This window comes from Centrocercus urophasianus, unplaced genomic scaffold (genome assembly GCF_019232065.1).
Source record: "Centrocercus urophasianus isolate 14NV4802_14NV808 unplaced genomic scaffold, USGS_Curo_1.0 seq_10, whole genome shotgun sequence".
Classification (NCBI taxonomy): domain Eukaryota; kingdom Metazoa; phylum Chordata; class Aves; order Galliformes; family Phasianidae; genus Centrocercus; species Centrocercus urophasianus.
This window is the reverse complement of record NW_024884142.1, coordinates 66,951,511-66,977,161: the sequence shown is the minus strand read 5'-3', so window position 1 is coordinate 66,977,161 and position 25,651 is coordinate 66,951,511. Positions and strand designations below refer to the sequence as shown.

Below are 25,651 nucleotides of genomic sequence, written 5' to 3'. Positions count from 1 at the left end.
TTCAAGCTCAAGAAGAAAAGACAGTAAAAGAGAGAATGTAGATCCAGCTACCCTCTAAACATCAGAATCATTAGCCAATGTTAATGTTATTTCATGAATTAGTAGTCAGAAGGACTATCTTCTACGTATTTCAGCTGAATAGATTTTACATACTTAGAAATCATTCCTGAGGATTATAATGTCAATATTTTATTTCATTTTGTATTTGTGGTACATCCAATAAAAATGTGTATTTTAGAAAGTAGTTACATTTCTAACAACTGTAGTTAGTCATGAAATCCCACGTAACCCAGAATTAAATGTAAAGACAAACAGGTCATGGTAGAAAAGGACTAGCAAGTCACTATAGGAAACACTATTGTCCAAATAGACAGAGATGATAAAAGATGGACCCGACTCCAAAAACTACCAATACCACATGATGGAATTCTGCCGGAGCATACTAAATTCCTATTTGTCTACAGCAGCTTTCTTTCATGGGAATAATTAAATGCAGAAACTCAAAATATCACCCATTGACTATCCAGCAATACTGCATTATTTTAGAAAGCACATAATTGCTGACTTTATTGTGAAATGTCATTCTTCAGAAAAACTCAATAGCATTTCTGAGGGAACAGTTCTTAAGGAGGAACAAGTAAATCTTCCATTTCTCAGTTGAGAGAAAGGAATGTCTTCCACTCATAGCAAAACACTTGGCATTTCTAAATAGCAGCTGGAGCTCAGGTTAGGCTACAAAAGAACCAAATGTACAGCTGCGGAACCTAAGAGACAAATAAGACTATGATAGAAGCTATTAAGAATGGTATGAGGAACCAGCAGCAAGAAAACTAACTTAGCAGAAAATACCTCATTATTTTCTCTATATCAAAATTTCACATATCGCCAGACTGTTAGAATTAAATCAGCCTGACTCATAAATCCCTTTGTGGTAGAAAAATGATGAGGAAAAAAAAAAAAAGAAAAAGAAAAAAAAAAAAGTATGAAATGAAATTTACTGAGATTGGCTTTCTACCCACCACCCCAGACATAACCACATCAGAATCTAAAAATCACTCACTCACTTGAGTCTTAGCTTAATGAAACAAAACAATTCAAATTTACAAGTACAAAAGTGGATATAGAAATGCCATTCTATTTTGCCTGTGAACAGGTGACTTTCCCCTTTACCAAGCCTCACATTGAGTACACAGAATGGAAAATCAATCGGACCTGCTGTACAAAGGTACAAAGTAGTTCATAATGAATCAGCAAAAATTATTTATACAAATTATTTGCATATTTTAAATTTTCAGTAAGCAGGGAAAAAAAAGGAAAAATATTTTTTTGCACAACCAAAACTTCTCTTCATGTATTTCTGGCATTCTTCGTAAAACCCAGTCTCTTTTCTGCTCATTGCTACCGCTGATTGTGAATTTCTAAAACAGAATGATGTTTAATCTCACCAGATATCCCTGATATGATAATGCTTCTTTGGAAAAAAAGAAAAGTGAGAAAAAAATAAACTTTTTCTTGTAGAACTGATCAAGCTTTCTTTATACAGCTTTCTCCAACTGCAGTTCCTATTAAGCTATATTTTAGTGAAATAATTGTGAAAAAATCATACTGCATGAACTACTTCATAATTCAAATTGTAACAGTTACATATAGCACAATAGAAAGATGTCATATGTGCAGATATTTGTATATTCAATTCCATTTGCTGAAAGCTTTAGGGATTTGTATGGGTCAACAGTTTCTAGTCCCTGCATTCACGTAAAAACTTCTGTCAAGTTGTCCATTTTCACAGTCATAGTATTTAAAATATGACAACAAAACATATTTTTGTACATATATATTTATTTCTATATATTTTTCTTACATATGGGCATGAGGGAACAGCATGAAGCCGTGTGCAGAGAAGTTCAGGCTAGTTATTAGAAAAAGGTTCTTCACTAGCCGCTGGAACAGGCTCCTCACAGTAGTGAGAGGAGTCACAGCACCAAGATTCAGAGTTCAAGAAGCATTTGGACAATGCTCTCAGACTCAGGTTTGATTTTTAGGTGGTTCTGTGTGGAGTGAGGAGTCGGACTCTATGATCCTTTCGCTTTTTTTTTTTTTCCAACTTGAAATATTCTACATTTGTAACTCTTCTCGCAAGAAAAGCCTGACATATCACTTGCTACTCTCCAAAACTGAGGCATATAATGCTACAACTCAAGATCATACACAACTAATGCCAAAGTCTGCATTTACATCTATGTAGACGACTTACATTTATGTTTCACACAGCTTTATTAATATAAACTGGACAGCTAATAAATATCTGTACATAAAGAGACATCACCCACCCTAATCCACGAATCATAAGTTTCTCTTCCTCCTTCCCCATCCTGACACTGAGCAATGAACGGATTTGGCCAAGGGATGCCAGGAGATTGATTGTATCTTCCACGGACACACTGTTTATGGTGTAAGTCTTTGGTAGGGCTCGAACCAAGCCACCGATACCATCATATTGGCGATGGAGCAGTACAAACATGGCTCTGACTAACTCTGGGTCTTCTATTACTGATTCCTGGGCCCAGCGCACCATTGTATCTGAAATCAATTGCTGAAGAGTAGCTGTGAAGAAAATACACAAATCATAAAATTACCATTAGTTTCTCATATCTCTGATAGTAGTCTCTAAAGCAGCTTTTTCTAGGGATTTCTACAGCAATCTACTAAAGATAAGTATAATCAGAGTGTAAAAACAGAAGTATCTCAACAACAAAAGTCCCCATTTAAAATCAAAATACAGGGAATAAATCTAATAATCTAAAAAAAGCATGAAGACAAGCTTTTCACAAAATGAACAGATTTATTTATACACATTTTTTTAGACTTTTGAAGGAATTCATCTCTTTTGATTTCTTTTATATATATATAAATATATATATGTATTTATTACATACATAAAAAAATTATACTGCAGCAAATGAAAATGCGGCATCATTTATTTATGGGGCTAAGACCAATAAAAATTTTTGTAATTTTCAAAATGAAACAATTGAATTTAATCTATTACTGAATGAAAAGGACCATCAAAAGAAATAAATGAAAAGGCTCCAATCAAATAAATGGGAAATTGATGTTTGCAGTTTGAATTCAAGTTCTAACTAAGAATTCAGAATCTCTATCGAGAATACCTGATCAGACAAATTTATCAATTGCAAAGGTTTGGAAAAGTTATGTGTATTAAAATACATAGAATATATAAAATCTGTTAAGATTTGATACCCCGATTTAGAAAAATTACTCAAAATCAAGGAGTTAAGACAAAGTATTTGTTGAAAAAAAGTGAATACTGTTTTTTTTTGTGTTTAAGGGAACTTCAATTTATGTTTGGAGAACAAGTAATCTAGGACCCTCAATTTATAATTGTACACTAGAAAATGTTGCCTAACTAATTAAGATTTTTCTGTGTCAAATGGATAACAGAGAACGTTTGATAAGGGAAGTTTTATAATTGCTGCTGAAGTTCAATAAACTGGCAGATAAACATTCTGGTACTGAAAAATATTGTTTATGTAGCACAAATATAGAAAATGTTTTCAAATTAGAAATTTTTATGTTGAATGCAACATAAATTTGGAGTAAACTAGGTGTAATTTCAGTCTAAACACACACAAAAAAAGTGAAAGCACTCAAAGAAAGATACTGAGCAAGAAGAAGAAAATATTTGGTTTAACAAAGAAAAGAATCTGAGCTGTTATATGGTAATACAACGTAAGGGAAAAATATAAAAAAGAGTAAAGTTTCACTACTATTGTTAAAACACTGCACTCTGGATATCTCCATTATCATAGCACATAGCATTTTTCAGTATAAAAGCCCTTAAAATAAATAAAATAATGAAATGTGTTCTGGCTGATATTTCAGAAAGTATGGGGACTGAAACAAACAATAACAAAAAGGGACAAACACAATATTATGCTGCATTTATTCTTTGTGATGTATCACATGAGAAGCCTACCAGTTTCCCTCCCTATTTTAATAAATGCAATACTGCATCAGAGTTACCTGTGGATCTGTATCCTTTTTGCAATGCTGAATCTAAATAGCCTAGTCATCATGTTAAAAACAGAATCATAAAATCAGATGGAAGCTTTTTTGATCTGATGCGTTGAGTGGTACTAGTTCAATATTATATTGTCTTTGTACTAACAAGCATGTTAGAGAAACAAATACATTTTGTAGAGTTCTAAGCTTACAGCAAGAAAAATGAAACAAGGAAATTGTAGGATTTGTCACAGAATCACAGAATGGCCAGGGTTGGAAGGGACCTCAAGGATCATGAATCTCCAACCACCCTGCCACATGCAGGGCCACCAGCCTCTCCATTTAGTACTAGACCAGGCTGCCCAGGGCCCCATTCAATCTGGCCTTGAACATTTCTAGGGACAGGGCACTCTGCTTCAACCTAGTCTGTAATTATCACTATAACTGAAATAAGTTAAAATCTGCAAAGCTAGAAAGCACAGTTTTAGGAGGAGAAAAATATTTCCTCTTATCACTTAAGTTAACGCTAATATCTGGCAGTTGATTTTTCATTATATCACAGGATGTAATCACAGGAAAATCATAACCCATAATATTAAGCACTAACATTAAGCAATCAAGTTAACAGTGCAGTTTCCCTAGGTATTCTATTTAGTCATCAAATAAAACCAAATTTCTCCCAAACTCAGGATAATTAACCCATAAGGCCAGAAATTCATTCCTGCTAGTAGAGTGGCCAAATATTTAACTAAAAGTTCACTCCTGCTAGTAGCACAGCAAATTCAAAAATTAGAATATTTGGGAGAACCACCAGAGAGTATCCAGTGAGTAGTGATCAAAGGATCAGTGCTTGGATAGAGATCAATGACAACTGGCATCCCTCGGGGATCAGCATCTAGACCATTGTTCTTCAACATTTTCAGTAACATCAACACTAGAATGAAATGCAACCTCAGTAAGTTTGTGGATAAAACCAAGCTATAGTGTGCAGTCAACACATCTGAGAGACAGGATGCCATCCAGAGAGGCTCAAGCAGAGGGCCCAGGTGAATCTCATGAGGCTCAACAAATATAAATGCAAGGTCTTGCAATCAGGTTGCGGCAATCCCCACTATCAACACAAGCCAGGGGACAAAAAAGGATAAAAAGGACTTGGGGATATTGGTAGATTGGTAGATATTGGCTGGACATGAGCCAGCAATGCATCAAAAAGAAGTGTGGCCAGCAGGTTGAGGAAGGTGATCCTGGCCCTTTACTCAGTAGTGGTGATATCTCACCAGGGCTACTGTGTCCAGATGTGGAGTCCTCAGTACAGGAGAGACATGGACCTGTTGGAGAGCATCCAGAGGAGTGAAACAAAAATGGTCCAAAGAATGCTGGGGACAAGCTGAGAGATGGAGCTGTTCAGTCTGGAGAAGATAAGGCTCTGGGGATACCTTTCAATACACCTAAACAGAGGTCTATAAGAAAGGGACAGTCTATTTAGTAGATAGAAATATAGGACAAAGGGAAATGGTTTCAAACTAAAAGAGGGGAGCTTTAGACTAGATATAAGAAAAAAGTTTTATATGGTAAGGATGATCAAACACTGGCACAGGTTGCCCAAAGAGGAGGGCAGGATACCCCATCCCTGTAGACATGCAAAGTCGGGAAAGGCAATCTGATCTAGCTGTAGGTGTTCCTGATCATTGTAGGACTCACACTCCTCAAACAATTCTGTGATTCCATGGTACTATGACCATAATAAAGGCAAAAAATAAAAAGAAATCACAACTGACATGTAAAACAGTAAATAACATTCCATCATCCATTGGATGCAAGCACAACTTGGATGCCACTTCCATAACCCATGTGCCACAAGTAGAATTTGGATGCCACTAGTACTGACTCTTATAAAGTTGGAAAAGTAGAAAGTGACAGAAAAATTACAAAGTCATAGTTTTTAATTTTAGGCTGGATGGAGAAACTTTCTCCAAGTGTAGCTCTGCAAATTATTGTGCAGTCTTTTTTTCATGCAAATACCAATTTGGAGCTGCCGCTGCAGATTTTACAATCAGGTTCTCATAAAGAGGACCTTGCTACAACTAGCCTGCATTAACTCAACAAAAATCAAGAAATGTTCTATAAAAATTATGAATGAGGATCAAGAGTGGGGGGGGGGGGAAAAACCTAAACACCAACAACAAAACCACCCACAATAGAAGTTTCCAATACATCCCACTGGGGAAGAAAATCTGCTTATCATAAAATATAAATAAAACATTATTCCAGCTGAGATTGTTTAGAGTCAGAGCTACAAATATTGAGATGCACAGATGTTTCACTAAAAATCCACGTAGTTTTTGCTGAAAATGGAACTCTCTTCTCTGCTTCTCTAGTTATTTGGAATTCGGACACAATAAACTGTGATTTCATGTTGCTTACAGGATGTCTTAGCATCATCATCAATTGGCTTCTCAGCTTGCTTCTTCTTCAGATATGTAACTTTTTCCATTAGGTATAGGAGGCGGCCCCTAATAGTTAAATCACTATTTCCATCCAAAGTTCCATCTTCATCCAGTTCAATTCCTGGAATCATAAATATATAACAAATAGTAAAATAATATGTTTAGACAAGTTGCAGCAATACTTTTTATTTTGTCTGTAGAAACAATCAAACTGAACTACACTGGTTCTGCTCTACCAGAACTATAAAAAAAATGATATACGTTTAACCAGAAGTTTGGGAAAAGTGCAGATGAAGTATATGTACTAGGCAGGAAAATGCAAACAAGGATCATGTTATTCTATTAACCTACTGAAGAAATTGTGTATTGTAATACATTAGATACATAGCAAATATATTTCTCTGCTCAACTCACTACAGATGTTTTCTTTTTAAAGTTTATTTGTATGTTTTGGAACTGTGCTGAGAATTGTATGTATACACTGTCTATAGACACACTAGGACTCAAATGATAGTAAGCAATTGAAGATTCCATTGCTTGAATTGCATGATTTTTTTTAAATTATTTTTAAATTTTTTTTTTTCACATTCAGTACAGTTCCGTTTCCATTAGAAGTTATTATATTTAGTCGTAGGAGCGTTACTGATATTAAACTACCAAGGATTATCAGTAAATTCAAATTTTACATGGAATTACAATTACATAATGGCTTGGATGGAAATCTCTTGAACCAGATTAACAGTAAAGATACTGAAATGTCTTATCAGTTAAAATGCAGCTCTGAAATTAATCATATGAAATGTCTGTTTACCCACAGTTGTGATGTTCCCTGAGCTGTAGTAGTATACTTCAGTGATTTGCAAACTGTCAATAGAAATGTCTCTCAGTCATTTCACTAGAAATGAACTGCGTCTAGCTAATCCAACAAACATGAGACTTGATATATATAACTGTTTAACCTACTTTGCAGTATATATTTTGAATACAGACTGATTTATTGCACTCAACTGTAACACATTGTCTGACCCATAAAATTGATTTTCTACTTGTAGATTATGCAAATTACTAATTCTTGATAAAGAAAAGAAAAATAATGACAAAACTAGACCAAAAAACGAAAAAATGCATCTTCACATCACCCCAGTATAAGAGATATGGAAAAGTCAAGAGAAAATGAAGCCCGCTCACCTTTCCTATTTTTTCTAAATAACTTTTATTTCATCTTTGTTTTCTCTCAACTGATAATTTTTCTTTCTCCATTTTTTTTTTTTTTCATTCAAAATAAAAATATTTAATTTGAAGTGAATACACTTTTTTCAAGATTTTGATTTATAGCAAATAGAGGGGGAGCACAGAATATGGTCAAGGGAGACTCAGCTAGGTATAGGAATAGGTGGTAGGAAACTTATGAAGTTCAGCAAGAAAAAATATGAAGCTCTGCATCTTAGACAGACCTACCAGGTGTGACAGTAACATTTGGTTTGAAGTGGTTAAAAAACCTTTGCAAATGAACCTAGGGGGTCTTGTTGAACAACATGCTAAACACCAGTCAGCAGGGCACTGTGAGAGCAAGGAGAGATAAAAATATCCTGTATTAGCAGAAACATAATCAGCAGCTCGAGGGAAATGATTCAGTGTTCAGAACCCATGAAACAACATCTGAAATAGGTTAGGGCTACCCACTACTAGAAAAACACTGAAAACCTGGAGGCATCTAACAAATGCCCACCAGGATTATTAGTAGCTGGACTACTATTCTACAAGGAGAGGATGAAGAAGCTGAAGTTGGTATCCTGAGAAACAGCACAGTTGTTGATCAAAATCTACCAAGATGTGAGGGCAGCGTAGCCGTGCTCTTTCTGAAGTGAACAAGATACACTTGTGAAACTAAAACATGCAAGAGTCTAAAACTGACATAAGGAAAAAGAGTAACTCATCATTATGATACTCAAGCCTTGAAACAGGTTGTCCAAAGACGTCTCTGCACTTAGTATCCTCTGAAGATCCAAACTGAAAAAGCACTCAGTAAACAGGTCCGAATTCATTGTTGCACCCAGTTTGAAAAGAGTGCAAAGAAGTCTTTCAATGGCGTTCAGTACTTTAACATGTTCATAATTTTCTCAGTAACAGAAGTCCAATCTTGACATGGATCAATCCAACCAAAGTGTCTCATGACAGACAGGATATCAGCTGTCCTTGCTCTACCAGTAGAGGAAATTCATGTACTATGTTGTCAGATACTAATGACATTTTTATTTATTTGTATATTTTAACATAGTGAAGTAAATAATTAAAAGCATTATTTCTGGTTAAACTGGGATCAGTAAGGAATGGAATTTATTAGGAAAAGTGCTGAGGTGCTCCTACCCAAAATTCGTCCCTCGATAGGAGAATTTAAAAGTTACATCACCACACATCCCTGTATTAGCTTCTTCTAGCTGAGTAGGCATGATGTTGAGCTGCCTGTTTGCTTATGCCATCTGGCAGGGTCTCTTTCATTTTGCTTTTTAAGTAGTATATTGAAGTGAAATGAAAGGATAGGTATCCTTCAAACAGCAAAGCAACAAAACACATACTCTAAATAAAACTACATTATTACTGATTCACTGATATGAGCCTGACATTTAAAATATACTTTTTGCCGCTTTGTTTTTATTGATATTTTTGTGGGTTTTTTTAAATGTATTTCTCATTTTAATATGGCAAGGAATTTAATAATTGTATTTAGCAAATACAGTGAAGAAATAAAAAGTACAGAAATTAAACTCCTCCTTTTGAATTTTTCTGTTTCAACAGGTTCATGGTATGTTTCAACAGGTATATATTTTAATCACATCTTAGAAGACTGACCCATTGATATTATGTTATGTTACCTTATTATATGGTCATACTTCATTTCTTAAAACAGAGATACCCTACACTGACCCATGTGAGCACAAAGAGGAGGGGATGATCCAGAGGAACTGCTTCAAAAACAGATGAGCTAGACTTACCCAATACATTAAACCAGAATGAATTTCTAATGAGTTTTATAGTTGAAAAAAAAAAAAAAAAAAAAAAAAAAAACATGTTTTCCTTCATGAAGCAAAACGTACTGCATTCTATACTAGTTTGATAGTTCAAGCACGTGTGAGGATAAGAATGCATATATTTTTTAACTGTACACTCTTTATTTTTATTTGTCAGTATTTGTTGTCATAGTGCAACCTCAAGACTAGCTAATTGCTTTTGTTTCCCTAAAATTATCTAGAAAGATGGTTTCTAAAGCTACTATAATTTTAAAAGGAAAAATGTTCAATAACAGGACTTACCACAGTGTGTCATTAGGTCTTCATGGAAATCCAAGAGTTGATCCCTAATTTCTTCAGGGCAAGGACAATCAGTTTTATCATCTTTAAAGTTCAGCAGCATGTTAATCTTAAGACACAGAATACAAAGGAAAGGCAAACAACACTTATTTCTAAAGGAAAATCTTGGAAATAAAAAGGAACTCTGCTGTACATGGAATAAAACAAAAAAATTACAGTCAGTTGTAAACTATACCTGCTCCTGAGGTGGGGATCGAAATTCCTTTGTTTTTCTAGCTGTCAAGGCAGCAGACATGTTTAAGGCCTGCATCACTTCATTGTACCGGAAGCGCTGATTCTCTTGAAGCTTGGCCACAAAATCATCTGAAAATGCTACAATGGCTTCTATTCGGTGTCGTACCTGGCAATCACACAGGTACTGGAGTAGATGACACATCTGAGAAAACAGTATCATAAAAGTCAAGCCAAGAAGACTTCTCTGTAAATTAATGCAAGTAAGGATAATTTCCTTACAGAAGCAGTTACTGTCAAATAAATAGATTGAAATTTTCATTTTAGTTATTTACTGTATCTGAAGTGATCATCAATACATCCTACGCCAGAAATATCTGCCATCTGCAGGAGATTTATGGACATAAAAAAACATAACGGACAATAGATTTACTCCTTGCTGCAAATGCACTTCTTTTCTGTCCGAACGAACAAACATGAAAAACACTGTTAATTTCATTAAGAAGGTAATTCAGTTTCACAAAACAGATGTTTGATCCACTGTGACAAAGTTCACGTAATCAGAAAGATACTCAATCTTCTCATTTCCCTCAAGCAAATAAATTCTCTATTTAACCACGATTAGATTACTGCGTTCCTTGAAAGGCAAATTACCAGGGAAATAAGAAAAGATCTGAGAAGAAACAGGAATGACCATTAACACAGCAGTTACCTGTAGTTTAACAGGCTCAGGAAGTTTCATTTGAAGGAGTCCTTCCTTTGGCACTTGCTCTCCTCTGATTTCTTCCTCTCCTTCTGACTTGAGATCATCTGAACTCAGCTCCTTCTCTGAGAGATCCCTTTCATCCTCCAGATTCACAGCTTCTTTGAAAACCCGTGGCTCAATTAACTGTAAAATGTGTTTCAGATCCCCGTTGTGGAAGATTCCCATTATTAGGAGGGTATAAAAGAGCTTGATGAGAGGGACAAACAGAAATTCTGTAGAACCTCCAACTGGGTCTCTGACATGGAGGCTGCCCTCCTGAACAGCTTCAGTCAGCATCTCTATTGTTTTGGCCTTCAAGATTTCTAGCGGGAATTCAGGACTAAACTGAAAGCATTCACTGTTAATGCTTACAAAACTCGGTGAGGAGAACTGCATTCTTGGCCTTAAGGAAGTGCTGAGTCCTATACCAGGCAGGCCATGTTTCTTGTTCTCATCAGGAAACAAAGTAATACTCTTGGTCTCATCAGTCATTGGAACAATAAATTCATTATTCATCATTAACCTGGCAGTTGCATAGGTATTGAGATGGATGTCTATGAGTAAGTCATAATATCCTGCACGCAATAATCCTGGCATATATTTATTCTCAATAGCATACAGAAGCTGAGATTCATCCACATGGCTACACATAGCATGGGCAACTCGGTTGTTCCCTAAAGCACATACAGCTGAATATAATCGGAGAGTATGGTAGTGAAATTTCAGCAGTTCTTCTTGTTCTGTCAGCTCTAAAATATCAATTGTTCTGCAGAGAAAAGAACAATACAGTATATATCAGTGCAAAAATTCACTTAAGAGGATGAATTCTTCCTATAGATAACATTAGCACAGTATCATTCACAGGGATGGACTTTTTCAGTTTCCAACTTTCCTAATACTCTGCAAATCTAAGAAGGGAAATCTTTGCCCACCTTGCAGATTATCTTTAATAATTTATAAACAATATTTTTTAATTCAAAAACTACACAATCTGTTAAAGGGTTTGGAGAAAACTAGGAGGATGTGGGGTTTAAAACTTTGAAAAATAAAATCAGAGTAAATTTTTAATATTATCTAAATCAAAACACATTACTCTTTATTTACTTGTGTTATAAATACAGAGAAAAAAATAGAGATGAACTTGGGCTTCTCTTTCAGAAAACTATTACATATCTAACACCATAACCCCAATTTAATCCAGGCAAACTTATACATATATAAACAGTGTTAACCTGTTTTCTTCAGGAATGTGAAGGGCCATGAACTGCAGAGGATTCAGGCATTGTATCATCCAGCCCTGACGTTCACTGATCCTAGAGACATCAACTTTCAAGAAGTGGTTTGGCACTCTACTCCAAAGCACATGAGTCAGAAATTGGACATGGAGACGTGGAGGACACTGGGAGACTGGGTTTTTGTGTTCACTTTTGAATAAGCCAGCAGATAATGGCATTACATTCTGGAGAATTCCAATGTAAAAGACTATCAATTTCATCATCTTTACCAACAAGGAATACATAATATTTCTCAAGAAATATATTCAAGATACAGTACAGTTCAAAATGAAATTTTCAGTATTTTGTAAAATCCATTGGTAACTGTTGGCAAACATTTTCCACAATATTGATATATATTATTAAATAGCTATATTTGGAAGAGAGGTTTCAATTGACTGTGTTCTCTTCCTTGGACCAGAGATCTGAATCTGACTCTTCTTTTAAGTCTTTTAATTTCTAAGTCATCCATATATACAACGCACAAAAGACAATTCCAGTCTTATTAAGTGTACTCTTTAAGTATATCTCAAAACTCTTTTAAGGCTCTAACCTAACTTGCAAATAACATTGGTCATCCATGTTCTGTTTACAGGAAAAAATATTTGCCTTCCTGATCCAAGTGATTTCATTTCATCACAAAGGATGAGATTTAGAAACTTCAATGGGATTTAGCAATATCTTCTTCCAAAGCTAATCAGTTACAGTCCTTTTCATTCAATATACTATATTTTAAATGAACAAATTAAGAATTGAAATAACACAGAGCAAACACTTGGAAGAATAAATATCGGCTCAATACCATGAATACATTGAATGCGACATTTACGGGGAAAAAAAAACAACGCACAGAAAACAATATCTGATACCACATATTATTTCTGAACCTGCAAATACACAACAACAACAAAACAAAATCCCAACATTATTTACCTTAATTCTACCTAACTCAAACTGGAAAACGTTGGGGCTTGTAGCCTGAGCAAATACAGCAGGAAATAACTTTGTACTTGGTTCAACCTACAATCAAACATGTAAAAACATTTAATCACTTAAGACAGCAAATACCATTATATACAAGTGTGTGTGTGTATATATAAGAATAACTATATTGGAAATCAGTAAGTGAAAACCTTTGAATAAAACTCCAGAAAACACAAACAAAAGGGGAAAATTACTATTTCAACAATGGTATTTACTTTTCCTTCCAATCTTACAACAAACTTTCTAACAAAACGCAATCTGAGGAATCAGTTGCTTGTCTCCACATTGGATGACACCATCAAAAAATACTCACCTGATAGTATGTGCCCAGTTCTTTGCCATTAGCCGTGAAGGTCAGCAGGCCACTGGCAGCATCAACTAAGCAACCAATCTCCAGACCATTATTATTACGTCCTTGCCCAGGACTCATGCTCTCTCCTGCGCATACCATATAGCAGTTGCTGCGTTTTATACTGAATATCAAAAAACAAATAGATTTATAGATGGAGATGTAGATAGACTATAGATCTACTCAGCTAAGAAGAACTTTGTACATGTGTAATCAACAAACAAAAGTGCAGCCACCCTAATCGATGACAAAATTCAATGAAACTTAGACTTAATAATTGAAATGAAGATGACAAAACACAAAGGAGCTCAAATCTGTTGTAAAATTTCAAGAGACAAAACTAATTTTGAAAATTAATGGTTTAAATTCCTTAGTGTTAGGTATAACAGTTTCTGATACAGAACACAAGTTGAAATGCTGAAAGGCATTCTCATACTAATTCTTGCTTTCTCAAAATCAAAATAAATATTCCAAAAATAAGGCCATTTTGCTTCACTTAGTACCTCTTCAAAAACCAACAGTTACAGGATCATTGTCTGAGTGACTCAAACTACATATAAAATATGTAAATAGTTGCACATAAAAGTTGCATTACCCTGCTATTTTTCAGAGTCAATTGATTTGATTAGACCATTATTCCTGTTTCTCTACAAGCAGTAGGAGAGAACGCCAAAGTTAAAAGAGGACAAGTGGAATAAAATAAGCAACAACAAAAAAGCCCCACATCAAGTCAATTACATTAAATTCAGTGGATTTACAGTTTATAAATTGTTAATTACTTTTAAGGATGGTAAAATCAGTATCCTTTTAAGAACACTGTAACCAACCTCTCATGGACCTTTCCTTTTTCATCTCCCAGTGTTACTGTAACAGTACGCACTCTGTCCAAGTCAAAGTTTGTGTCGTATTGATGAAAGTCAGATGTAATCCAGCCTACCCAAACATTAGCAGGTTCTTGACCAGGAAATATTCTCACTGAGTAATAGTACTATATATATTTAAAAAAAAAAAAAAAAAAAAAAAAAAAAAAAAATTAAAAATTTAAAATTTTTTTTATTTAAAAAAAAATTTAAAAAAAAAAAAAAAAAAAAAAAAAAAAAAAAAGGTAAATATTAGTATTTGGTTTACTGATAGATCACTTTAATTCACAATTTGTTATTCTAAAATCCAAAAAGCAGTCAGCTCTTTAAAAAAGAATAAACATGCACAAGTTAACCAAGATTCAACTTAATTTATGGTTTTCTCTATGGAAATTGGCTTATATTGACAGTCATGTCAAACCAAACCAAACATTAAAGGCATGTTTAAATTAATTTTTTTTTGTCAAAAAATTAGTTTCTGAAACTTTTACAAGCAAGAACATGTTATACAAAAGGCTAAGACAGAAATCCTTTGTTATCATACCGTGGAAGTTTGCATCAAATAATCATAGTCATCCCTATCATCTGCTAGTACATCCTCAGTAAGCCTTGCAGAATGGCTCGTGCTATAATCTGGTTTTGTCCTCCTAAGCATAAATCTGTAATGAAATAAATAAAATCAAAATATATGTGAGAAGTTCAACAGGTCAGTATATATACATAGCATTTTTGTACTAACATTGTTTTGATAGTGCATTTCATATCATGATCATAAAAGCATTAACAATAAACTAAATAATTGGTTCCAAACAGCTGGGGAAAAAAAAAATAAATAACAAGCCAAAAAAGCACTAGTTTCATGCTTAGTTTCAATCTATATCTTGCATATGAAGCAATGTATGTATACGAAAGTTAGTTTTTCCTCTTAGTGCTTTATATTCAAACATAAGATAGAATTAGGGAAAAATCTCTGCAGATCCAATTGGCATTTTGTTCAGTCAAGAGCAAGAAAACAAAACAAAAAAAATCTAATGCAGTACAAACCTTTGTTTAAGACGTGAAGGCTTTTCTTGAACAAAATCTTTATGGTTATTTAACTCTGGTTTTGTGGCATCCTTTTCTCTCTCTGTCCGGTCAGCTGCTAGATGACCATGAGCAGTTTTCATTAAAACTTCAAAATCAGAATCAGCATCGTAATCCTCCAAATCATTCTTTGGGCCAAAAAGACCAGTGCCTGGTAGCCCTCCTGCAGCTGTTCTGGAGAACACCTCAGCACATTCAATGGGCATACTTAACCGAAAAAACATGACTTCTGTTTTACTGTTCTGTGAACCAAAGGACTTCTGTGTAACCTTCAGGCAAGGACAAGTGTCTATGGTTCCATCAATTCTCATCACCTATTAAATGTAAAAATGTAGTTGTTTTGAAGCTGATGTGTTTCCCCAGGTTAAGTATTCAATTCGTGTGTCTAGAATAAACACTTTTGACATGCAAAGTTTGCAACTATACACTGTTAACAGTAAAGTGCATTGTAATTACGCACTCCCTTTTCAAGGAGAAATTAATACTTTAAGGAGTTCCTTCATTAAACACAAAACACTTCAGAGGGAATGTTCATTTGCACCACAATTCTTTAAAATATAAGTCCAACATATCCAAGAATAACACACCATAACTAATAAAGTGTACATGCATGACAAACACAGACTTTTTTAAAAACAAAAGGGTGATACTTCTTGGCTGCCACTTCATCAATTTCAGAAGGATTTCATTATAGACTTAAAAGACAAATTCAGTTTCATCAAGATGTTCAACACTGGGACGTAAACGTTGACACATCTAGCTAAAAAATATTTATTGAAGTAAAACCTGATTAGTTATAGAAAATCACTTTATAATGCATATACACCAGAACACATGGTATTTGTTGAGCAGAAACCCTTACTTTCTGGAACCCCTTTACAAATATATTTCTCGCTTATTGCTCAAGGAGCTCATCTTGCTGAGGACATCTTCTAGATTTTGTCTCTAAGAATCTCATGTTTATACATGTGACAGATTTTTTGGATGAAGAAATACTATCAATCAATTCCACTGAATGTAACAAATTTGAAAGAGGTGCAAGATTTATACAGTATTGGGACAGCATACAAAATTAGAAATTTTGTCTAGAAGTGCAAGAGTAGAAACATAAGTAAAACAGACTCATAGAAGTGTTTAGAAACATTTCATAAGTATCACAGACCTCAATATGTTCATGATTTTGTGGCACTGGAAGAAACTGAGGGAGCCTTTTACTCAGCCAAATGGTAATGTCTCTGTTTGTATTAACAGCAAAGGGTTCATACCCTTCCTGTAATCCACAAATAGTGAAATATTTTAGAGTGCTGACATCTTTTCCAAAGTTCATTCTTCCCACTTGAGATGAACCCAGGCTGCACACAGGTAAAAATCCTGAAAACAAGAAAGAAAACATGAGTTGTATAAACAGATAATTTTTCACTGGCATTTAAATGCCATTAAATGTAATTTTAATTAAATTAATTAAATGTAATTTTAAAAAGTCATAAATCCAAACAATATAAAAGTAAGCAGTTACCTGTAGCATATCACCTCCCATTTGTCACTAAGTACCATATCTCAAAATACCGTTTTGGAAATAAAGCTAATATCCATTGATCTCTTCATGCAACTGCCAATTCACCGCACAGCAATCTAAGAGTACTTCATCAAGCAGCCTTCTCTGCTAAGATGATAGAATATTAACAACTGCACTCCCAAATCTAGAATTTTTTACATTACTCATAAAATTCCAGTAATCGTGATTTATTTGGATAATACTTCCAAAGCAATATTTCCTGTTCATACAGTTACACGAGTGGGGGGGAAGAGGTAAGAAATGCATCAGCAGCATGCTATAGATTAAAAGAAAAAAAAATTAATTAATTTTAAAAATTCATACCACTCCTTGATACTGGTTAGTTAGAACTAACAATATGATGATGTTACTTCAAAGAAATCAGTTTTTTTTTTTTTATTTTTCAGTGGTGGTATATTTTGTATTCTGTTGCTTGTTTGTTATTACTTTTGAATCAACTTCTCATTTGCCTGCATCTGCTTTCCTATTATTTCTCTAGCACAGGGATCTCACCTGTGACTCCTTTGCAGTCCTTAAATAACCTCCTTTACTTATTTTTTTGCCCCCCCCACCCCCCACCCCCCCTCAGGTTTCAAATTACTAAGAAAACCTCTTATTTCTTCTACCACTTTCAGGCCCAGCTCATTTGGCCCAGACACTAAGAAAATGTAACAATAAAGCTCAAAAATAATAAGTTAAACTCCAGCCTTTTCCTTTTGCCAAACAAGATATATCAAGATCTGTTCAATTAGTTTGACTCACATTTTTATATACTTACATATGTATTTTTCATTTATCTATGTATGTACAAAACGTTTTACATTTCTGCACAGATCAAATATTTCATGTAAGGGAGCAGCAATCTTTCTATCTCCCCATACAATATAGAAAAGAAGCTGATTAGATTTTTGTCTCTGAAAACCAGACAAAAGCTAAGTAGTTAAAATTCCACCAGAGAAATACCTAATTGATAGATACAGTGTTTCCTTTCACATGGGAATAGGGGTCAATAACTCCAAAGCATCATAGGAGGCTTTAACTGTTCAAAATTTTTCTTTCTCAGACAGATGCATACAAGATATCACAGAATATGTACATTTATAAATTTATATCATGCTGTAACCTTATGAAGTGCAGATGAAGTGTTAAAGCTCATGAATTCAAGGCCCTGTAAACAACCCTGCACATCCCTTCTTTACAGAAAGGGTTGTTAAGCACTGGAATAGGCTCCCCATGGAAGTGGTTGAGTCACCATTCCTGAATGTGTTTAAAGACCATTTGGATGTGGTGCTCAGGGACATGATTTAGCAGAGGACTGTTAGAGTTAGGGTAGTACGGGTAGATCGGGGTTGGACTCGATGATCTTTAAGGTCTTTTCCAACCTGAGTGAATCTATGATTCTGCGAAATGGAGTCAGAAAGTCTGATCATAAAAGACAGCTGGAAAATTCACCGTAAACACCTCTACTCATCCTCACACCTAGTCTGACAGCTTTCCAAATGATCACCACCAATCAAACAGAGTAAAACACAAAAGCTGGTCCAATAGGCCACACAGAAAAAGCTGAGATAACAGTAAAATCTAACAGTGCTGTTTGCTTACTTAACATATTACTAGAATAACTGACAAGGAAGCTTAACATATTACCAGAATAACCAACAAGGAAGATATTAATTTTAAGGAATAGGTTAGTGTAATAACACACTGAGTAGCACAGATTATACGCTTGATTTTTATCTTCAGCATCCTGGGAAAAACAGTGAGTACTCAGACTACTAATATATGTACTACTGTCTCTCACTGCATCAACTTATTTATAGTTTATGGAAATACACTGAATAGGTGACAATAAATATATTTTTTAATAAAATGAGTTTACAAGATATTTGAAAAACAAATGAAAAAATCCAAAATAATTTATCTTCAGAATCTTGTGACTGCTGATAATTTCACTAACACTGTGTCGTAGAGTGACTCAAAGAGTTGATTTGCATCCACAGTACACAACACAAGAGAAATTCTGACTTGAAAAAATACAAATTGAAGATTCTAATCATTTAAAATTCTATAACTAGGTTTTAAAGCAATTTTCTTCTACATAAGGGCAACTCATCATAATTCTCACTACAGTGAGAACATAATACAGTAAAAACACACAGATATGAAATAGGGACTGTGTCTTCAGTTAATAAATGTCAATTTAACACAGCAATCCTTAAAAGTTATCATAATTAATGATGTAATACGTTGGCTGGATCTACTGAACTCTAGTGTCTCTTGCCCGTTATACCAGCACTATTTTCCTTCTTCTTTTGAAAATAGATAGTCAAAAGGGAGTTGAAACAAAAAGTACATTAACGGCACAACGTATTACAGTACTTACCATCACCAACCTCAAAATCCTTAAATGCAAGTTCTGAACCTGAGTCATCAAGCAAGATTTCACCATTTAAGGTGAACATCATAGTGTGCTCATTCATGTCAACCATGCATCCAACAACATCTCCTGCCAACCAGGAGCGGCCAAAATGCTCATTACCTTGATGCCACCGCTGTGCCTGAAAGGAATTTGAAGACTTTAACAAAAAATAACAGTGACAATGTACATGTTCTCCTACACAGTGGTACAGCTAATAATTATCTGCCTCCAATAACATGGCACTAAAATTAACACTTCCACGGCATGTCATTCCCAAACAATGCCTGTGAATACTGCAAGTTAACTTTCAAAATGGAAATTCAAAAAATAACTTCCTGTAAAACACCTCTCATGTCAGTATAGCAAAATATCGCTACATGAGCTGACAGGGCAAACTGTACTTCAGTATTTTAGTAACAAATAAGAACTTAGCTTATTTTTATGCAGAAGCTGAATTAAAGACTTATAATGAAAATAACATGCTATCAATTATAATACTAGCATTTTCAAGAACTTATTTAAAAATACTGGTTTTATTTAATTCAGTTGTCTATAAATTCACTGCTTCCAAACAAATTTTATTATTTCCTTAAGTGTAATTCTATGAATGGTGTGTACAAAATAAATTAAATTTGCTGCCATAACAAATTTTGACAGGAATGGAATTCTGCGGATGTGAAGAACTATCCACACTTCTCATAGATACCACCATAGATCAGGGCATGATTACTGCACTCTGTGATTGACCAAGTCAAAGACTGCAGGACTTTGGATTGGTAGCCTTAGCTGGGATCTTGGATTGAAATTGAAATAAATGAACATCTAATAAGAACTTTTACAAATGTTCATGCAACAAAGCTGCTAATAACAAATATCTTCCTGATTCATATATTCCATCACTGCTAGATTTTTATCATCTGTATCTTTCCTCAAAATCCTAATAAACCTGTGTATTCTGGAAAGGTAAAAGATGAAGCTTTTCTTGAACCAAGCAGAGAAAGCACCAGAAAATCAGAGACAACAAAATATGTTTGTGGACTGAGATCTAAAAGTCAAAAAACAAAACGCAGAAAGCAAACTACTACTCAACTGCTTTAGCTGTTGAATTTCTGTGTCTTAACTAACTTAATCCAAATAGACATTTTACAAAAACAGTTTTTCAGTTCTCCTTCTATAATACAAGAATAAGGAAAAAAAAATATTGATAATCCAAATACATGAGTAACATACAGTTAGAGAGCTTGACCTGACCATGAACAGGCTGTTAATTTCTATGAAGTACTGTAATGGTAATTAACAAAAATTCCAACATCAGATAAAAGAAAAGAAAACATTTTCATTAAGACAGGTGTCTTCAGTAGTCTTGATGGCAATTATACGGTTTAGACACAGCTATCACCTGTTTCATTATGAAATAAAAAGTTGCAATAAATCATTTAATCTATTCTGACAAAAATCAGCAACGTATAAAATATTTTGATTCCTTATGTCCTCTTAATACTGTATTTCATCCTGTCATCACTTCATGAACAGTCGAATGGGAACAAAAATTGCCAATTAGTTTATTCTAAATTATAAGGATTTTCATGAAAAACCAGATATATTCCTTGTAACCTTCACATTCCTGTAAAAAGACTCACAAAGTTTGCCTCAGACACTTATTGTTAAGAATCTTAATGATTGTTATTCCCTAACAGAGATTTCTCACAGAGGAAAGAGTAGAGTTGAAATTTAAAGAAAGGATTCATAGCTAATTACAGCTCTGCCAGTATTTTGAATTTGATTAAGGCTCTTTCAGTGCTTTACACACATTTTATTAGTGAAATTCTTTTCACAAGCTGTGAAAAGAATTCTGGAAATGATAAATTCTGATAATTCCTTAGATGACATTAATTTATAGTTTAGGCATTTCTGGTTTTCTGCGTATTCCACTCAGACCTTCAAAGAGACAGAGAAATAATTCCAGTGACCAAAGATGAAAGAAAAGAAAGCAATTAAAATGAGGCTACTGCATATAGAATAAGATGTAAAATTGACTTTTGCAATTACTCATATTATTATAGATAAACATAAGCAAACCTTAAAGCCATCAAAAACAAAAGCTTCTTCATCTGAGCCAAGTTCCTGATCTGGCAGACAACCAGGCCTTGTCCAGCCGACTCTCATGTCTCCTGCTGTAACTGCCTCAAACTCAAAGTACCACTTTCCAGATTTCACTGCATAAGTTTTCTCTGTGCGGAAGATCCGGAATTTTTCCATTATCCCATTGCTCACATCCAGTCTTGTTGCTGTGAGATTTAAAAAATAAAAAGGTAAAGGAAAAAAAGATTTTCTATCCCAAAGCAGAAATTAATGTATCCAACTGACAAAATGCAAGCTGCTTAAACAACACAAATATACAGCTGTAACTTTAGAGCATGCTGAAAAATATTAAGTAGTAACAAAAGAAAATCCTGAGGAACAAATAGCATACTATCACATCAATAAAGCAATGAAACAGTAATCCAAATTTCAGGCATGAAAGAATGTAATACATATATTCCTGACATTTAAAAGATTGCCTGCTTTTTTTCAAAATATAGTCTACAGATTTTCACATAGTACTCCTGAGGCAAGTTAAGATAGGTGTTACAAAGACATTGAGTCTAGGACAGTTTGGTCCTTGCCAGATGCTCACATCTGTATGTTATGGAGATGTTACCAATGCTCATCTGACCCTCTAACTACTAATCTCTGTTGTTCTTCCATACAAAAAACAGTGATATTGCCAGGAATTATTTGGGATGCATCAAGCATTGTATCTGGAGTGTGTGGCAAAAGGCCCAGGTGATGTCCTCTTTGCAATGAGGGAGAAGGGCCTGAGGAAGATTCAAAATATTCTGAGGGTCAACAACTCGTTGCTGTTGACAGCAGGTTTCAGTTTCTATGATCACTGGATCCTTTTTGAGGGATAAAAGGTAATTGAAAAAGATAGGATCCATGTGACTAAATGTGGCAAAAAATATCTTTGCCACAGCAGGCTAATCTGGCTGAAAAAGCTCTAGACTAGAAACAAGAGAGAATGTGATTCCTTAGAAAATAACTAAGTAGGGGTGAGGAGGCAGCCAAGGGCCCAGAGTGAGTAGAATAGATGGAATGCAGCAATCAAGAAAAAAAGCTCAAGTGGAATCTCTTTGAGTGTTAGCATGCAGATAGTGCCTGCAGAACAGCCTTATAGGTCTCTCTTGCCCCCTTCTGGAGAATCAGCACACTTGGATATCTCAAATAACTGCACTAATGCATGCAGCATGACAAATTAAAAAAGAGTGCAGTCACATGGTTATGATGCTCACTGGAATCAGATTGATACAGAGGAGCACCCCACATGGCTGGGACAATGCGATGGATGGATACGTGTCTTTTAGAAAGGGCAGGCTGTGCAGGCTGATGAAGAGGTAGCCTTTATGTGGAGAATAGCATGGAGATCTGCCTTGAGATGATTCAGCAGCCAGTTCGGAGTTTACAGGTAAAGACAAATGGACAGACCAACATGGGTGCTGTTGTCACAGGTATCTGCTGTAGAAGCAGTAAATGAGGCTTTCTTCAAACTAAAAGATGCCATACATTCAGCAAGAAGGCAGCAGGAGCCCTGCATGAATGAAAGAAGAGCTCCTAAACAAAGTCAGACATGAAAAGGAAATGAATAAGAGGTGGAAAGCAAGGTCAGGGAATCCAGAAAGATTACAGAGTATCTGTCTAGCCTTGCAGGTTAAGTCAGGAGTGCCAATATTGACCTGGCATGGCATCTGGTAAGGTATTAAATTGTGACTAACCTATCTGTAAAATCTTGTACATCAAGGTGACTAGCTTGGTGGATAATGGGAAAGCAGTGGATGTTTTTGCATGGACTTTGGTAAGGCTTTTGGCACTGGCTGGAAAAGCTCACAGAGGATGAGTTAAATAAGCACACAACGAAATAGATTTAAAGCCTGGGTGAAAATAGCCAGACCCAAACAATTGCAATCAGCAGCCCAAAAGTTTCCTCTGAGGAAAATCACTTGTAGAGTACCCCGATGCTACTGTAGCCCACAACAATACTGATGCCAAAGCTGTTTTGCGTCTGCATTAGTGACCTTAATGGAACAGAATGCACACTCAGCAAGTTTACAGAAAAAACAGAAAACTGGAAATAGCAGAATTTTTCCCTCAGTACTCTGCCTTCCCCTACTTTACATATTTTCTTTATGTAACATCTTCGATTAAAATAGCTAAAAAGTAACACTTTGTGAGTACACCCAAACTTTCCTTCTTATTCTTTACTAATTACACAGTCAGGTTCTGATCCTTCCTTCCAAGACCCACAAACAATTCAAGCCATAACATAGCTTGGAATCACAAAAATCACATTTTAAAAAGATGAAAATATTTTCAAAAAGTCAAAGAAATAATGTTTTATCTTTTTTTCCCTAAGTCCTCTCAGGTACTCTATTCTCTGGTATTTTATAGTTTTCTTCCTATTAATCAAGTCACACAGCCCAAGGATATCTCTGATTTTCTCAGATTAGAAAAAAAGAATGCCTAAAGCATTCTGGACCATCCCCCACACAACTGCAAGGTTTCAAAGCCTGCTCAGCCTTTAAAAATTTATTGTCCTAGTCTTTTTACTGTAATTCTTCCTTGTGTGGAATCTTTTATCAACTCAAACTTGCCTACACCTATCTGCCTGTTCATACAATCATAGAATGACTTGCACTGGAAGGGAACCCAAGTATTATCAAGTTTCAAACCCCCTGCCATAGGCAGGACCACCAACCTCCAGATCTGGGACAAGACCAGGTTGCCCAGGGGCCCATCCAGCCTGGCCTTGAATACCTCCAGGGACAGGACACCCACAGCCTCTCTGGGGAGCCTGTTCTAGCACCTCTCCACTCTCAGTAAAGAACTTACCCCTGACATCCAATCTAAGCCTTCCCTCCTTGAGCTTAACACCATTACCCCTTGTCTTATTCCTGTCTACCCTTGTAAAAAGTTGATTTCTCTCCTGTTTATAATCTTCTTTTAAATAATGAAAGGCCTCAATGAGGTCTCCTCACAGTACTCTCTTCTCCAGATTGAACAAGCCCAGCTCCCTCAGCCTGTCTTTAGAGGGGAGGTGCTCCAGTTCTCTGATCATCTTTTTGGCCCTCCTCTGGACCCTCTCCAAAAAATTTGTATCTTTTGCGTATTGGGGGCCCCAGACCTGGATGCAGTACTCTAGATGAGGTCTCAGGAGAGCTAGGTAGAAAGAGACATTAACTCCCTGCTCTTCTGATGGAGCCTGGAATACTGCTGCCCATCCAAGCTGCAAGAGCACACTGCTGGCTCACATTCAATTTTTCATCAGCCAAGACCCCCAGGTCTTTCTCTATAAGGCTACTCTCAAGGACTTCTCCCAGTCTGTACATGTACCCAGGATTACTGCAACTCCAATGCAAAACTTTGCACTTTGCTATGTTGAACCTCATTATGTTCACATGGGCCCACCTTTCAAGTCTGTTGAGATCCCTCTGGATGACATCCAGTGTTATGAACCTCGCTCTTTTTTTTTTTTTTCCAGCCACAACAAGGTCCAATCTTTTCTTCAACAACCTATAAAATCATACCCATCAAATTCTTGATCTTCGTGGTCCCAGGCTCAGCGTACTTCCTATAAGCAACTCTGAACTCTCTGACACATTATCCCCTTGCAATAAAATTTTATCTTCAATGGTCTACACAAAGTTTTAAAACAATTTTGGAGACCCTCAGTATTTCCCCTATACAGGAGATTAACCACCATAAAACATGGCAAGTGAAAATTCATTGTCTGTTTAGATTCTAAGTTACCTAAGGCTTGCTGCACTCTAAATAATTCCTAACACACTGCTGCTGTGCGTAGCCAGTAAGTAATATTTACAATAAAGCGTAAAAATTATGCCACATAGCACTGTAAATCAATGCTAAAAATAAAATTCATTAATGGAGATTAATATTCTCATGGTGCTCTCATAAAAACAGAATACCACTAGATGGCTCTACATATTTAATTACAGTATGGATTTTGGCTAATGAAGGGGGATTCTTTTGACATGATGTACTACAGAAGATGCTCATAATCTGTAAAACTTAAATCTCCCAAAGAAGTATAAAACCTATCACTGAATGCAATTTCAGTCTTTGCTTGAGTACACTGTTCTGCAGGTCCTTTCCTCCTGGAATATTGCAACAGGATTGATGAAACCTTTCAGATGCAAGGACTGCAAATTTGTTCTTTTCATTTTATTAGTAACATATGTACTGAGGTAGCTCAAGGATCCTCTTCATGGTTTCAAAAAAAAAAAAAAAAAAAAAAAAAAAAAAAAAAAGAAAAAGAAAA

The 25,651-nt window shown here is 35.3% G+C and overlaps 1 protein-coding gene across 1 annotated transcript in view; it reads right to left on the bottom strand.

The window, feature by feature from the left end:
• Window positions 1-25,651, bottom strand: part of RYR2 (ryanodine receptor 2) — a 340,802-nt gene that overhangs the window by 114,753 nt on the left and 200,398 nt on the right. Inside the window, exons 29-42 of the mRNA XM_042817920.1 lie at window positions 21,358-21,566; window positions 19,243-19,417; window positions 16,467-16,675; window positions 15,266-15,618; window positions 14,766-14,880; window positions 14,189-14,349; window positions 13,326-13,485; window positions 12,962-13,048; window positions 11,987-12,213; window positions 10,722-11,520; window positions 10,014-10,214; window positions 9,782-9,887; window positions 6,448-6,591; window positions 2,331-2,604 (exon numbers count right to left, since the gene is read on the bottom strand). Coding sequence (XP_042673854.1) covers window positions 2,331-2,604; window positions 6,448-6,591; window positions 9,782-9,887; window positions 10,014-10,214; window positions 10,722-11,520; window positions 11,987-12,213; window positions 12,962-13,048; window positions 13,326-13,485; window positions 14,189-14,349; window positions 14,766-14,880; window positions 15,266-15,618; window positions 16,467-16,675; window positions 19,243-19,417; window positions 21,358-21,566 — 3,220 coding nt within the window. The remainder of the gene's footprint in view (window positions 1-2,330; window positions 2,605-6,447; window positions 6,592-9,781; window positions 9,888-10,013; window positions 10,215-10,721; window positions 11,521-11,986; window positions 12,214-12,961; window positions 13,049-13,325; window positions 13,486-14,188; window positions 14,350-14,765; window positions 14,881-15,265; window positions 15,619-16,466; window positions 16,676-19,242; window positions 19,418-21,357; window positions 21,567-25,651) is intronic.